Raw genomic sequence first — 15,206 nt, 5'->3', positions numbered from 1 at the left:
ATGGTAGTTAGGCTTAGGCTTATGTTATTATAAACTTAGTTTCTATGGCTTATCGAGGTTAGAATTTAGCTAAAAATAGTTTTCATAAAACTTTAGAAACTGATTAGGAGAGTTTTATTTATATAAAAAAAAAATAATAATAAACACCTAGTCAGCAATTTCACACGTCATTTTTAGCGAACAGGAAGGAATTTTCAGTAAGTATAACAATTAAAAAGCAAAACTATAATTGAAGATAATGCATACAAGATCGGCCGACATGGTTTATTATTATTTTTATAAAAGAATATAAGCCGTATAAATGGAGCATGGATGTAATATATGATAGTACTTATTTTAGTTAAAAAAAGAACAAGTAAGATCTGAAACGTGGAGACAAAACTGAATGATTCCGCACAGAATGGTTGTCTAAAAGAAGAAAGACGCATAAAGGATTAAAGAATTGGGAAGGCTATCCCCTTTAAATTAAGGCATCAAAATTGAATATGAACAGTTCCAAATCGGCCAAAGGGGATTAAATGGAGAGGCTGTCTTTTTGTATCTACCAAAAGCGAATAGGAAAAAGGGGATTGGCAGAGAGTTCGGCGGGGCAGTGTTTGAATTTGCTTTCTGATTCCCTTTATCTCGTTCTTAATAATGTGAACTTGAAGCTAAATTCCAGAGAGAGAAGAAGATAATGGAAACTAGAGATAATAATGTCTTACAGTCAAAATAAGTATAAAAAGTTATGGGGATTTTGTGGATGGAATGATTCCTCACGTTAGCGGCTTCTTATTTGTGTATGATCTATTTTCACATGCCTTTTTTTCAAATGTATTTTATTCCTCCATGTTTTTGCATAGAATATTAATCATTATCTGCATTTCATGTTTTTCTTACTTTAGATTTTTCTTACCTAAAACTTATGGGCAAGGTGGGACATCTTTGAATGAATTTGGATTCTAAACTACCTTATCTTAATAAAGTTCTTTGTGATTACAACTTACAGTGGTATGTTGATGAGAAGCGCCCTTGTAACTTTTCTGATCCTTATCTCATCTCTTGAGGTAAGTTAGAGATATCAACTTCTTCCCACCAAAGTTTTCTTCAGATTCCATATTTTTCAAAAAATGCAAGTCCTTTAAGACAAACCCTCGACTCTTTTTCTATTATCAATTTTTTATTTAAGATTTTAAATTTGTCTTTTTTTTGACAAAAATTTAAATTTATTAAGAAAGCCAAAGAGGCTATACAGGTATTCAATCCTTCTCAGCCAAAAATACAAGCACAGAGGGAAAGGTATCACGCCAAAAAGGCTCTAAGGGTCATTTAGAGTGGTAGTCCTGATTTTATGGGTTTAAAGGGGCATGTATGAGAAACACCAATCTAAAAAGAATAATTACCATACTTTAAAACCACCTAATAAAGACATCTAAGATTCCTAAGGATTACGATTCAATAGAGACAAGTTTATTAAAGCACAAAAGACAGAGGATTTTAGTTAAGGTTTGAGCTTGGGAATGCATGTATATATCAACAAAAAACAATGGTCTAGCCTCTAACTTCACCAGAAGAAACATAAGCTACAGGTTTTTGTGGATTGGAAATAACATACCCTTAGATTCTGGGAATCGGCCAAATCCACCTTTGCAGGCTGCTCCCTATTCTGTTGCATTCCAAAAATGTCGCAGAGACAAATGTCATTACAAAAGTTTCAGCAAGTCATGGTCATGGGGGCTTTGGTTTTCATTGTATCTTTTTTTGTTCGCTGGCAAGTTAGTAGAGGCTAAAACTGTTCTGAACGGATCATATATATGGCTACAAATATTTTTCCCAACTTCAACCATAGATGACAAGGACGGCAGGAACTAACCTTGCCTTATCTACACCATAATAGAGACGTCAACCGTTGGCAGTTGATTTGACGTGATATTCATCAGTAGTTGAGTACATCAGGCCTTCCTCTTCAAGATTTTTCATAGCTGGACTGCAAAATAATAAGCAAAATGGTATGCTTAGTTAACCCCTATTTGAAGGATAAGTGCTGCCGACAAGTAGAAGTGTGAGGAACAGAGTAATACATGAGCTTCTCGAGAGGAACTTTAAGATGTTGAGCAATGACATCACGGTGTGCACCCCTCTCAGTACTGAACATAGGAAGAGTGAATATATAGATCCCAATAATAAATTAAAACTAAGAAACAGATGAGCAGGGAATGAAAATGGTGAGGGAGCATTCCAGACTTTGTTTTTCACTAGAAAAAAAATAAAGGAGAAGAAAAAAACATAACACTAATCAATTTCAGAAAGAGAGCAACATAGACCGAGGCAATTATACCAAGAAAAGATGAACAGGTCATCCCTATATCATGTAATCTGCTTGACAAATGACGTTCCATTCAAAAAGAAAAGAAACCATAATACAAACCCATAAGAAATTGGATAAAGAAACTACAATGAGCCCTAATTATTACTGCCCTCGCTCAAAATATTCAGGATCAATCATGACACTCGAACAAACCTTATGCATCATTCAACATAGTACAAGTAACACTATAGGTTGTTGCTTATATCGAGACAAATATTTTTAATGTTGTACCATTCTATACTTAATTAGATGCTCTTAAAGGAAATACCAATTAAGTAAGATTAGGACCACAACTCTTCTCAATAAATCTCATCTAGGGACAACCTTTTCTATGACCGCTTGAATGACTGGTAAGGCATACAAGAGTGCTGGAGTTATTTGAGGATCCTAATAAGTAATAATAAACATCAAGCTATGGAGGTCGAGTATCCCCTCAAGAAGCCAGTTATCTATCATGAAAAAGAGAAAAAAAAAAAAATATAAAAAAAAAAAAATAAAGAAATAAGCATACACCGGTCACCAAAACTAAAAGGAATATTAGGACAAAACTTGGAAAAGAATCACCTTTCGTAACTATGCATACAAACAAGTACGGACATAAAAGTGGAGAATATGAAGTGAAAATATATGCAGCATTGTTAAAAGACACTCACTCGCATGAAGGAAGTTGCAAAAAATCTAAAATCTTCTGCTCAAGGCTCTTCCAACCATCACCACCTACTTGACCAGAATACTGAAAAAGGATCGTCAGAAGGATGCATAAACAAACTGTAGCTCACCACATGTGGATTGAACTACAATCTTACTTGATTAAGAATGGGAGCTTGATATCCTTTCATAGGAGTATTAGATAAATTTGGCACCGGTGGCTGAGTAGTCATACTGCTACTTTGTTGTTTCTATCAGCATAATATAAACATAACCCAAAAAGAGAAGCAGATAAGACAATGAATATTACTTTTCGCCTAAAAAAAAATCAACTAAAATTTGAAATGGCTCGATTAATACCTGTAACCTGGTGTTGTAAAAATGAACATATATGCATTCAATGAAGTGACTTGTGATCTCATTATAGTCGGTCACAAGCCTGGAAAACAAATATTTTACATCAAAATCCCCCACTGCAATATTATGGAAATCAAGTACATAAGTTGCATGTGGTGAGCTGCTCATGCAATGATTAAGCTACAAAAATATCAAAATTTCAACTGGTGCAAAATCATAATTACTGCGTCTCATCTCAGTTCAATTGCTAAAATTATGACCATAAACTCATAACCACTATAGTTCAAGAACTGGATTAATACAGTTTGACTCACAAACCAAATCCCTCTGAAATAAAATAACCAAGAGACCTCAAAAGAACTACGGAAAAACTATGTTATACCTGATAGAAAAGACATTCAAAGTTCTTCCCTGGAAGCTTTTCAAGTGGCCATGGACCCGGACGTACATGCCATCCCTGAAGCATTAGAATCTTAGTTAAAAAAAAGATTCGCTAAAAGGAGAAAAATTTCAGAGAGATGACTCAATACATCACTTAGTCCAAATAAGCAGACCCATCCCCCAAATGATCAAAACTCTCAAGATTTAATTTCAGGTCAAACTTAGTCATCCATTGGCTGGAAAAAAAAAATACAAACTCCCGTAGGATAAGGCAGAACAATGAATTGCACATATATACGAATAAGACTACTGGTTTTGTCATAACCTCACAGGCATGCTCATAAAGATCTATTCAGGCTACAAACTGAGGGCGTACTATATCTATATTGAATCATGTTTAACTAGATTTAAGCTTACTTGAATTCTAATATTTGTGTGTGAAATTTCTGAGTCCGTAGTGCTTAATTCAAAACAGCTAGTTTGCAGATTTTCCTTGGCGCTCGGTCAATATATTTCATTGTACTAAAAATTAGTAAGAGAATTCCTTGAACGAATACTTAAGAACCACAAAATTCCTTTCGAACTCCATGTCTACAATATGTCAAGTTCCAAAGTTCCATCCTAAATAACAACAGATTCTAGGCAACACTGAAGAACCAATCATGAGAATTTTAAATTACAAGATTTTGAGGGAATTTTTTTCATGTTATTAGGACAAGGTAAAAAGAACATTACAGTATTCCCTCAACTTCACTTGAATCTGCAGCTTCATTGACCCTATAGATACAACAAACAAAATCGATATCAACATGGGAAACATCTTGACTTCTTTTCCATCATATTGGGAGCAGCATAACAAACCATTTGTTACAATCAATCCATCCCGTGCCATCATCCAGTGAAAAAGTCACATCAGTAATTCTTCCTGCTCTATTGCGCACCATTCCTATAAGCTTAACCTGAACATATTGCAGCTCATAACAAGTAACTCAACGAATAAAAATAAACAAAACATACAAGTTCAATCACTAACATTATTAACATCGACGCCATCAATAACAAAATTTGATTGATCACCACTAGACAGGAATGCGTCGTTTATCTGCTTCACTGTTAACGGAAGCAATGACTGGACATCTCGATTCTGCAAATTAGACTAAAAAATATAAGACTTCATTTAATAGATAATATACTTTCTGAAGGAGATAAGAAAGGTAAACATGCGTATCCAATTCCAAAAAAAAAAACGTTAATACGCATGTTATAAATCCGAACGGCAGAGACTAGTCCATTCAGAAATGGAAGGAATCCAAAAGAGATTTAATATTATATCTAGAGACAGAACGTACTTTCGCCGGCGAGAAGGAAGGATCAGGGGCCTGGGTGGCCTGAGATGGCATGAATCCGCCACCGGAGAAGGCAGCGTTGCCATCGAATTGACTTCCATACATCATTCTTCTACTGTAATGCTTCAAGCGAAGAATCTTCAAACCCTACAAGAGCATCAAGTGACCGATCGAGAGCAAATTGAAGAGCAGTTTCGAAACTAAATTTTCTATTTGTTAAAACCTATAAGTACCAGTTCAGCTTCCCTCCCGCCATTTCTCGGAGCCTTATTTTATTCAATTTTCGGATAACAGAATTCTATTACTTTTTTGCCCTTATGCTTGTTTTCTCGCGCTCTCTCTCTCTCTCTCTCTCTCTCTCTCTGAAAGTTTACCTTACATATACATACATACATACATACATACATACATTTGTAGTTAGCTATAAAAATCTTTCGAGACTATTTTTGTAAACATTCTTTTAATCGATTTCGAATGCATTATTGATTGAATTTTGCCTGACTTTATTTATTAGTTTATGACTTTTTTTATTTAGTTTTAAAAATACATTGATTTTTTTTTCATTATTTCAAATTTATTCTTTTATTTATCTCCAAAATTCAAGTTAAAGAATCACTCAAATGAAATTTACAAAATTAAGATTTTTTTTTAATTCAACAATGGATTGCGGATAATCAATAAAAATAGACAAAAAAAAAAACATTTATTTATTTATGTATTTATTTACAAAATCTACTAAGCAATAAAGAAAGGAGAGAATATTTGAAATCAAACTCGCCTTCCAATAGCAATTCTAAGTGGGTTGATCCTCCACGGACCGCATCCCAACCGCCGGTGAGCGGAAGATTCGGCCGCCGGCAACGACGACCAAGCAGAAGAAGAAGAAGATTTTGGCTCGCATGGTGATTGGATAAACTCACATTGGGACCCACAAGACCCAAATCTCGTCCGTCCATCCTCAAACTCATCTGACAAACAAGAATGCTTCTTGGACTTGGACTGCTTCCTCCACGGCCTAAACAACAGAAACAACGATTGTTTACCGTGAGTCCTCGCTGGCTTCGGCGGGCGTAGGCTTAGCGCAGCCGGCGGTGGAGTGATCAGCAGCGTAACGGCCTCCGTGTATGGCGGATCCTTGGGGGTCCCCGGTTGCATCTCCCACTGAAAGGGAACCCCTTCCGTGGTTCGCCTGTAGTAGTACAAACGAGAGGAGCAACCCAAAGATGAGCATCTAGATGGAAGATTATCCAAAGACAGCACAAATTCGGCATCATCTTTCTCGTCCTTCATACTCCAAACTAATAACTCAACATCTCAAAATTTAGATTAATATATATATATGTGTGTGTGTGTTTATAAAGGGATTAAACTGAGGAGCTTGTGATGTGACGGGGGCATGAGGAAAGTATTGAATGTGGGAATAAATATGGGTTTAGGGAGTTGATTAATTTGTACATAAACTTTAGGTTAAAATATCTAATCTAATCTTTCGTTGTGCTAGGGACAACTTAGGGAGTTTGTTTGTTGTGTTACGATGGCAACCTTTTATTTTATTTTAATTTTTTTTTATTTATTGGCTTTTTGGTGGTGGTGGAAAAAAAAAGTTTATTTACTAAATATTTTGTATTCATATGCGAAAAATTAGTCATGGTTGAGGGGTCGAGGAAGCTTTGGCTTTGCACTTTCAATCACCTAACCCTTTAGACTCGCTACCTAACGTCGCTTCATTTTTACATCTCCCCTCTCTTCCTTTCATTAATTTACAATATACGTAAAAAATCACGATATTTCTCTTAATTACCAAACGTGAAACAACTCCTCTAGTACAATCACGTCGAGACGAATTTTATATCCACCATTTTAGAAATTAAAATTAGTCTATATGATTAAATAAATGACTTTTGTCGAATAAAGTTGTTCTGTCCAATGTTGTTTTGGAACCATGATAACCATTTCATTAGAAATAGCTTTGATTGTTTGGATTCTTCTTTAGTACTCTTCCACTTCAAACCTTATTCCATTTCCACTTTAATGTAATTAATTAAATACCCCAACCCTTAAATTACCCTATCATTATCATAACCTTAACCTTGTCTCTTTCTTTGTCATAAGCTGTGACATTTCCCGTCAAAGCTTGAACTTTTAAAAAAATTGAATCATTTTCTTTGCAAAACTTACTTTATTATAAATTATTTATAGATAGCTTATAGTTATCTCTAATTGAATCAAATTTCAACGATAATGAATCTAGCTTAATGTTAATGAAGGATGGCTACCATTAAAATCCTTATTTAGTTTGTACTGTCTATGAATTCAATGAATGACGTGGATTTTTCTTAAAGTTCTCATGGCTTTGCTTTGGGCTTCCCAAAAGGCCTCATACCAATGGAGAGTGTATTCTTAGATTATAAACCCATGACTATTCCCTAAATTAACCGATGTGGGACTTTCATCATCCAACAATGTATACATATATATATATATATATATATATATATAATTTTTTTTGTTTCTTTCTTCATTTTGTATTTGAGAGTTGGAATATGGGCTTTTATATGGAAACGTCTGAATTAATGGTTGAGCCTTTTAAGAGACATCTTGTGGATTAGGGCTTGATGAATTTTAGCGATTAATGGGTTTAACCCAAATGCTTCAGGCTCCACATTATTTCCCCACTTCTATATTTTTGTGTTTCATATTTTAAATTTTTTTTTTTTATAAATCCAAGCAATATTTTGAAAGGGTAAAATGAGAAGGAAATTTTCCTTAATTTTTTTGTTATTTATAAAAATAAAATGTTGTTTCACCACTTTTTTTTTTTTTTTTGAAATTAATAATAAATAAAAAAAGGGTTGACAGACAAAAAATATTCATAATTGGAAGGAAATTGATTGAAAATGAGTTGTTAAATGTATGGTTTAACAAATGAAAATGGTTGGCTGGTCATTGCTTCATATTATTTTAACAAATGGATTTGTTGACAAGCGAATGCATACAAAATTGCATAGGTTAATGGATTTTGGAAGAAAAAACAATGCATTCAAATTTGTGGATTATCATTTAATTTTTTTAAAAGTAAGTTTATAAATATGCTATTTTATTAAGAAAAATAATCTCATCACTATAAAATTAAAAAAAAATAAAAAAAGGTATAATTTTTTAAAAAAATAAAAAACTAAATTCGTAAAAATGATATATAAATAAATTAAAACTGATTGTCAAAATAATTATGGGGCTGACTTTAGAAAAAAAGAAAATGTCAACTTGAAGAAATTAATGAGGGAAAAGGGTAGGTGGAAGTTAAAAAATAAATAATTTTAATGTGTGGTCATTCAAGAATCATTTTCCGAGCACCGGATTCCCACCACCGACTCCCAAAGTCCTTTTCTCGTCCTCACGTTTCGACTCTCAACCCTCTCAACCGTTAATTAATAGATTTATCGGCTATATTACTATTATTCAACCTTATTCTTTATTTAAAATATCAATTTTGAATAAACACTTATTCAAATATATATATATATATCACATGAATTGAGATAATGTAGGCCAATATCGAACAACTTGAGCTACTCTTAACCAAACCGTTGAATTGAAATTTTGTGTTTTAAAAAATCGAGCTGGCCTTCGCCCTCGATTAATGATTAATGAAGTGTACAAAATTAAATTAGAAACTAGTATTGATGTTACCAATGATTTTCAATAATATTCTGTACGACCACGAGGATGAAAAAAAAATATATATATATAAATTGTACTGAGTGTGCCAGTGGCTGTTCTCCAAATAGAAAATGTTGCAAATGGAAGGGTTTAGAATTATATTTATTATAATATAATTTTAAAATCTGGAAATAATAACTGGAGATGTAGGAAAATCGGATCTATAGTAGTTTTTAGCCACGTGAAACACGAGCGACTTTATATGCAAGGAAATCAGGATATCGTAATTTATTAATTTGGTGTCATGCACTTCCACGTTATTTTTTTTTTAAATTTAATCTCAATTCAACCATTCAGCTATGTCTAAATTTATATTTATTTTTTTTTTAATTTTGATTTTCTCTATATTTGATTTAATACTTCAATAAAAAATAATAATAATAATGATAAAAGAAGAAAAGCGTAATCTATTTATGTAAATATAATATGATGGTTAAAAACAGTGATTATCATTTAAAAGGGGTCATCAGATTGGAACAAAAACAACAGAAATTATGGGCATGAACTATGCTATGTTCGGTCTTTTTATTTGTGTGTGTTAGCTACAAGAAATTTCAGTTAAAATGTATTTTTGTCTTTTTTTAGTTATTAAAAAATTTAACTTTTGAAAAGGAAATATTATATTATATAATTTACTGAAGTAAAAAAGGTAATAAATAAATGTGAAGGGGTTTCTCAAGAAATTAAGGAAAAATAAAAGGAATGTGCACGTGGAGGGGCATGGCGGTTATGTTAACCATGGTTAAAAGCATGGTGTTAGGTGGGTTTGACTGGTTAGGTTTGGTTTGGCGTTGGATCGTTCACGCGCTTCTTTGCCCTCACAATATAAACACGTCCCTCTACCGTTTCCTCTATTTCAACGCCTCCGCACAGCCACCACTTCCGCTACCCTCTTTCTCCTCCGCCGCCGTGCAGCGGAGTTCCTGCATATTTTATTACACTGCTTTTCACATTTGCAGTTTATACAGCTTCTCCAATTCTTAAACGGACTCCGGTGGTCTTTTTCCTTTTGGCTAAATCATCTCGGTGCCACCGGATTCCAGTGAGGTGTTCAGTTTCTTCGTTTCGGATTCCGCATGCAATCGGAATCGAATTCTATGAAGGCTTCTCCATTTGAGTTCATGTCGGCTATAATTAAGGGCAAGATGGACCCGTTTAATTCTTCATTTCAGTCGACTAGCGAGGTTGCCTCAGCTATATTGGAGAATCGCGAGCTCGTTGCGATCTTAACAACCTCGATTGCGGTCATGATTGGCTGCTTCGTTGTTCTCGTGTGGCGGAGATCTGGAAATCGGAAAGTTAAGACCGTGGTGCTTCCTAAGCCGTTAATTTCGAAGGAGCCGGAGCCCGAAGTTGAAGACGGGAAGAAGAAGGTTACGATATTCTTCGGTACGCAGACAGGCACCGCCGAAGGATTTGCTAAGGTTTGCTGACGAAAAACTCTCGAAGACGTGAATTTTCATTAATTCGTTTGTTGTTCATAAAATTTTGGCTATTGCTTACGGATGACTGTTATTATTATTAGGCTCTATGTGAGGAGGCAAAAGCACGGTACGACAAGGCCACATTTAGAGTTATTGATTTGGTAAGTTTTTTTTTTCTTCTTATTTTGTGCCTGTGATGTTGGTGGTGACCTTTTGGTACATTCTGGTTTTTGTTAACGAACTTATGGTGCTGACATTTGGAGTTGGACCTCATTACGCAGGATGATTATGGGGCTGACTCCGATGAATACGAAGTGAAATTGAAGAACGAGTCTTTTGCTCTCTTCTTATTGGCAACGTGAGTTTCAACCTGCACGCAAGCTTTCCTGTTTTTACTTTGATTTCTCGTTTTCAGTTCAAGATTTAAAGTCCGTTTCTAGTTTTTTCTTCAAGTGGCTAATTGGTGAGGAATGCAGGTACGGCGATGGAGAGCCCACTGATAATGCCGCTAGATTCTATAAATGGTTCACCGAGGTAAAATTTCTTTCCGCATATTTCATTTTGTGCGGATGACTAGAATTGTTTTGCTGATTTAAATATACATGTTTTTAGGGGAAAGAGAGAGGGGAGTGGCTTCAGAACCTTCATTATGCCGTCTTTGGCCTTGGCAACAGACAATATGAGCATTTTAATAAGGTTTCAATGCTTCCTTAAAAAATTGCTAGGCGTTGATTGTCACTGTTGATTATTTCATTGTGTCTGATTCAAATTCAAAGATGTTGACTAAATTTATCTTTTCGTTGGTGACCAACAGATTGCAATAGTGGCAGATGAGGTGCTTGAGGCTCAGGGTATGCTCTTGTTTTCTTCCTGATGTTCATTTTTTAGGATACCATAAGTATAGGAAATCTTGAGAACATGTTTAAGATTAGGGCGAAGATTAATGTTTCTTTGAAGATGGTTTTTAAAATTTATTACGGTTATCAATAAAATTTATTATTTTGTTTGCAGGAGGCCAGCGCCTTGTGAAAGTTGGTCTTGGAGATGACGATCAATGCATAGAGGATGACTTCACTGCTTGGTACGGAGAAAGTGACTTTTTTACAGATGTTAATTAAAGAAGATTGTCCACTCGTACTTACACTATTTGCTGCTGTTTTTAGGCGAGAATTATTGTGGCCTGAGTTGGATCAGTTGCTTCGGGATGAGGATGATGCAACAGCAGTGACCACACCTTACAGAGCTGCCGTATCAGAATATCGAGTTGTATTCCATGATCAAGAAGATGTAGCTGCTGAGAACAACTGGATAAATGCAAATGGTCATGCTGTATATGATGCTCAACATCCATTCAGGTTGTGAGAATTTGATGTATTGAGTTTTAATTTTTGCAAAACCTTGTGTCCCTCTGGAAATTTGTACGATATGGAAAAGTAGAAGGAATCGTAGGAGGAATCTAACTGATTGTTTTATTGCATGAAGATCTAATGTGGTTGTGAGGAAGGAGCTCCATACGCCAGCATCCGATCGTTCGTGTTCTCATCTAGAGTTTGATATTTCTGGGTCTGGACTCAAGTAAGTAGCACTCAAGTTGAGTTTGATATTTCTGAAAGATAAACTATAGTTTATTGGTAGTTTTATTTAAATATCTGTACTACAGTTTAATTGCATTACACTGCCTTTCAACATCTGCTCTCTTTCTCAGATATGAAACAGGGGATCATGTTGGAGTTTACTGTGAGAATTTAACTGAGACTGTGGATGAGGCACTAAACTTATTGGGTTTGTCTCCTGAAACATATTTCTCCATACATACTGACAACGAGGATGGTACTCCACTAGGTGGAAGTTCTTTACCACCTCCTTTTCCATCCTGCACCCTCAGAACAGCATTGACTCGATATGCAGATCTCTTGAATTCACCCAAGAAGGTATTTTTTGGAATTATTGCTTCATGCTTCTGATTCATTAGGAAATCTATATGTTAATTGAGGTGATTAATCTAGTCTTAATGTATGCATTTTCAGTCAGTGTTGCTCGCACTAGCAGCACATGCTTCAAATCCTGTAGAGGCCGACCGATTAAGATATCTTGCATCACCTGCTGGGAAGGTAGTGATTTAACCTGGATATATTGAATGATTAGTTGGATGCCTTTCTGTTTATCAATTCTCACCCACTTATTTCTTCGGTTAAAATTGTGTAGGATGAATATGCCCAGTCTGTGATTGGTTGCCAGAAAAGCCTTCTTGAGGTCATGGCTGAATTTCCTTCTGCTAAGCCCCCACTTGGTGTCTTCTTTGCTGCTGTTGCACCACGCTTGCAGCCTCGATTCTACTCCATATCATCATCTCCAAGGTATTTATAATTTCCTGACTTTTTCTCTCTTAGCATTTTTATCATCTATTGGAATTTCTTTGGACAGATTTGGCATAACACCCAAGAGAAATTTGTGTGGATGGAATGAAGGGTCTAAGTCGCATACACGGTTTGGAATAGCACGTTGTAAATATAAGTCGCAAGGAAAGGACTTTACGTTAGGATTTTAGGGGAGTTGATGGAATTAAGTTCTGATAGACGGTGAAAGATTTGATGTTTTGTTCCAAGAATTTAGGAAAGAATTTCACCCATGTATCTCCCTTTCTCTGTGAGGTGTTGATATCTGTATCTTGTGCATTTAACAGGATGGCTCCATCTCGAATTCATGTTACTTGTGCTTTAGTCTATGACAAAATGCCAACAGGACGTATTCATAAAGGAGTGTGCTCAACTTGGATGAAGGTATGCTTCATTTATTTCTTGCTTCCATCTGTGTGTGCAAAGACAAATCTGATATAATGCCCAAGACGCTATAATTTTTCAGAGAGCTACTCAATGTTAGATGAAGAGCGACAGTCCCAAATAATTAGGGTTTCTGAGCATCTTCAGATGGTTAATATGTAAATGATTCATGTTAAACTTGAAACGTTATGATGATATTTTCTTTTCCTGCATTAGTTTTGCTATTTTTCGTCTTAATATTCTGATAAGTGAAGGCTTTCCACTTAGAAAGTTGTGTAGGGTCATTTTTTTGGAAGCACATATAGAATGATTTCTGACCTTGAAGGAGCTTTATCATCGTCAAATTCATGCTTTATTCTGTCTGTGTACTTGTTTGACAATTTTATCATTTGGTTCAGATAATATCTAGAGATTGCAGCTCATATTATTGGTCACCTGCTTACTTTGTGATTTTAATAATTTTTTCTGCATTCTTCAGAATTCTGTGCCCATGGAGAAAAGCCATGATTGTAGTTGGGCTCCAATTTTCGTGAGGCAATCGAACTTCAAGCTTCCTGCAGACAGTAGAGTGCCTATTATCATGGTTGGTCCTGGAACTGGATTGGCTCCTTTCAGAGGTTTCTTACAGGTCACTGCTTGCATACTTGCTTTCAAGTCCCTTGGCTTACTTCTGCTTGACTTTTGCTCTTCTAGACAATAAACAAGTTGAATTACTTTTATCTTCAGGAAAGATTAGCTTTGAAAGAAGCTGGAGTAGAATTGGGGCCTTCAATATTGTTCTTTGGATGCAGAAACCGTAGAATGGTATTGCTAAGTTCCCAGATTCACTTGTGTTTCGGCTGTTGAAGAAATATATTGTTGTTTGTTTATCAATTTTCAAGCTAATTCCTTTTGCCTCGTCTCTTGAAGGATTATATCTACGAGGATGAGCTGAACAACTATGTTGAGACTGGTGCACTCTCCGAGTTGGTTATTGCCTTCTCACGTGATGGGCCAACAAAGGAATATGTGCAGCATAAAATGACAGAGAAGGTGAAAATATAATATTAACAAGTGTTCGACCGATATGCTTGTGGATTAATGGAAGAAGATATTAAAGCCCTTTTTCCCCTTTAAATATGCAGGCTTCAGACATCTGGAATTTGATATCACAAGGTGCTTACTTATATGTTTGTGGTGATGCAAAGGGGATGGCTAAGGATGTCCACCGAACTCTCCATACTATTGCGCAAGAGAAGGTATTTTCACAAGTCCCTTTCTATGCATTCTGATTCTTTTTGTGTTCATACACATCGAATTTGCCTTTTCCATCTACTCACAAGTTAAAACAAAAAGAGGGAAGACTCGAGGGAAATGGATAGTCTAATCATATGCAAGACTCTTTAAGAGAACCCAAGGCCAAGCCCTTCGATCACTTAAGTTCAGTTTTACACATTGTTCGCCTACGCAAGAACACTTATCATCCAGCTCCCCTCCCCCTCTTTAGAACTTCATTATTGACTCTCCGTGAATAGCTCAGCCTTCCAACAGTTAAAATTTGTTTTCTGTGCATATATTAAAACCGTTGTTCATTGGGCTAACTAACGTTGCTGGATGTCAATTCCAGGGATCTCTCGACAGCTCTAAAGCTGAGAGCATGGTGAAGAATCTGCAAATGACCGGAAGGTATCTGCGTGATGTGTGGTGATAACTCCACCCATGTGATATCCAGAGGCATATTGCAGAATATTTAAAGAAAGGTAAATTTTGGTTTGAGTGAATTATTGCGAAAGCTGTTCCCAAATTGAGTCCCTTTGTCGATCACTTAGATGGGAGTTTTGCTGGGTCTTCTTCTCAGCATGGCAGAAGTTACAGCAGATATGAAGGATTCTTTTGTTCGTGTAATTTATAGAACACAGATGTAGTCACTAGTTACAGCTCTCGTTTCTGTAGCGTTCTTGTTCTAGTACGAACCAATAAAGATGGTTCAAGTCCTTCAAATTCATATACATTTGCTGTAATATTAAACGGATGAAATAATTTAGAATTTGTCTCATTACTTGTTTCTACTTCAGCTGTTACATATCTTGCAAGCTCTCGTACTCACTGTGTGTGCGCGCGTCTTAAACTGGCAACACGCATCTTTGATGCTCCCTTTTCTTTCGACACACATCTTTGATGTTCCTATTTGGTTGGTGCTAACTGAAGTGAGGGAAACTAAAAT

General features: G+C 35.6%; 3 protein-coding genes across 7 annotated transcripts; 1 reads left to right on the top strand and 2 right to left on the bottom strand.

Annotated features, from left to right (window-relative positions):
• Positions 1-1,431: 1,431 nt before the first annotated feature.
• On the bottom strand, positions 1,432-5,401 carry LOC111499646 (replication protein A 32 kDa subunit B-like). 3 transcript variants are annotated; one of them, XM_023151277.1, is made up of 11 exons: positions 5,313-5,401; positions 5,083-5,226; positions 4,767-4,877; positions 4,595-4,692; positions 4,469-4,510; positions 3,735-3,809; positions 3,356-3,434; positions 3,154-3,246; positions 3,001-3,080; positions 2,061-2,126; positions 1,432-1,966 (listed from the first exon to the last, which is right to left on the bottom strand). In XM_023151277.1, the coding sequence occupies exons 2-11, from the start codon at positions 5,185-5,187 to the stop codon at positions 1,882-1,884; spliced, it is 834 nt and encodes a 277-aa protein (XP_023007045.1). In that variant the 5' UTR covers positions 5,188-5,226; positions 5,313-5,401; the 3' UTR covers positions 1,432-1,881. The 3 variants fall into 3 exon arrangements, with proteins under 3 accessions (XP_023007045.1, XP_023007055.1, XP_023007037.1); XM_023151287.1 differs by lacking the exon at positions 5,313-5,401 and having other exon boundaries at positions 1,432-1,645; positions 1,853-1,966; positions 5,083-5,311; XM_023151269.1 differs by lacking the exon at positions 5,313-5,401 and having other exon boundaries at positions 5,083-5,311.
• Positions 5,402-5,804: 403 nt separating this feature from the next.
• On the bottom strand, positions 5,805-6,458 carry LOC111499680. The gene has a single exon (XM_023151318.1). It carries the CDS (start codon positions 6,367-6,369, stop codon positions 5,848-5,850), a length of 522 nt encoding a protein of 173 aa, XP_023007086.1. The 5' UTR covers positions 6,370-6,458; the 3' UTR covers positions 5,805-5,847.
• A 3,187-nt stretch (positions 6,459-9,645) lies between these two features.
• On the top strand, positions 9,646-15,038 carry LOC111497038 (NADPH--cytochrome P450 reductase-like). 3 transcript variants are annotated; one of them, XR_002720560.1, is made up of 19 exons: positions 9,646-10,223; positions 10,325-10,384; positions 10,505-10,581; positions 10,700-10,757; positions 10,836-10,919; positions 11,038-11,074; positions 11,235-11,304; positions 11,387-11,578; positions 11,706-11,798; positions 11,929-12,154; positions 12,251-12,334; positions 12,429-12,580; positions 12,907-13,003; positions 13,482-13,631; positions 13,730-13,807; positions 13,913-14,035; positions 14,128-14,241; positions 14,610-14,742; positions 14,828-15,038. XR_002720560.1 is itself a non-coding variant. In XM_023147658.1 (18 exons), the coding sequence occupies exons 1-18, from the start codon at positions 9,876-9,878 to the stop codon at positions 14,688-14,690; spliced, it is 2,124 nt and encodes a 707-aa protein (XP_023003426.1). In that variant the 5' UTR covers positions 9,646-9,875; the 3' UTR covers positions 14,691-15,038. The 3 variants fall into 3 exon arrangements, 1 of the variants encoding a protein (XP_023003426.1); XR_002720559.1 differs by having other exon boundaries at positions 14,812-15,038; XM_023147658.1 differs by having other exon boundaries at positions 14,610-15,038.
• Positions 15,039-15,206: the final 168 nt, after the last annotated feature.

The sequence above is a fragment of the Cucurbita maxima genome, unplaced genomic scaffold (assembly GCF_002738345.1).
Source record: "Cucurbita maxima cultivar Rimu unplaced genomic scaffold, Cmax_1.0 Cma_Scf00002, whole genome shotgun sequence".
Classification (NCBI taxonomy): Eukaryota; Viridiplantae; Streptophyta; class Magnoliopsida; order Cucurbitales; family Cucurbitaceae; genus Cucurbita; species Cucurbita maxima.
Note: the sequence above shows the minus strand (reverse complement) of the source record. Positions and strands in the feature narration are given on the sequence as shown.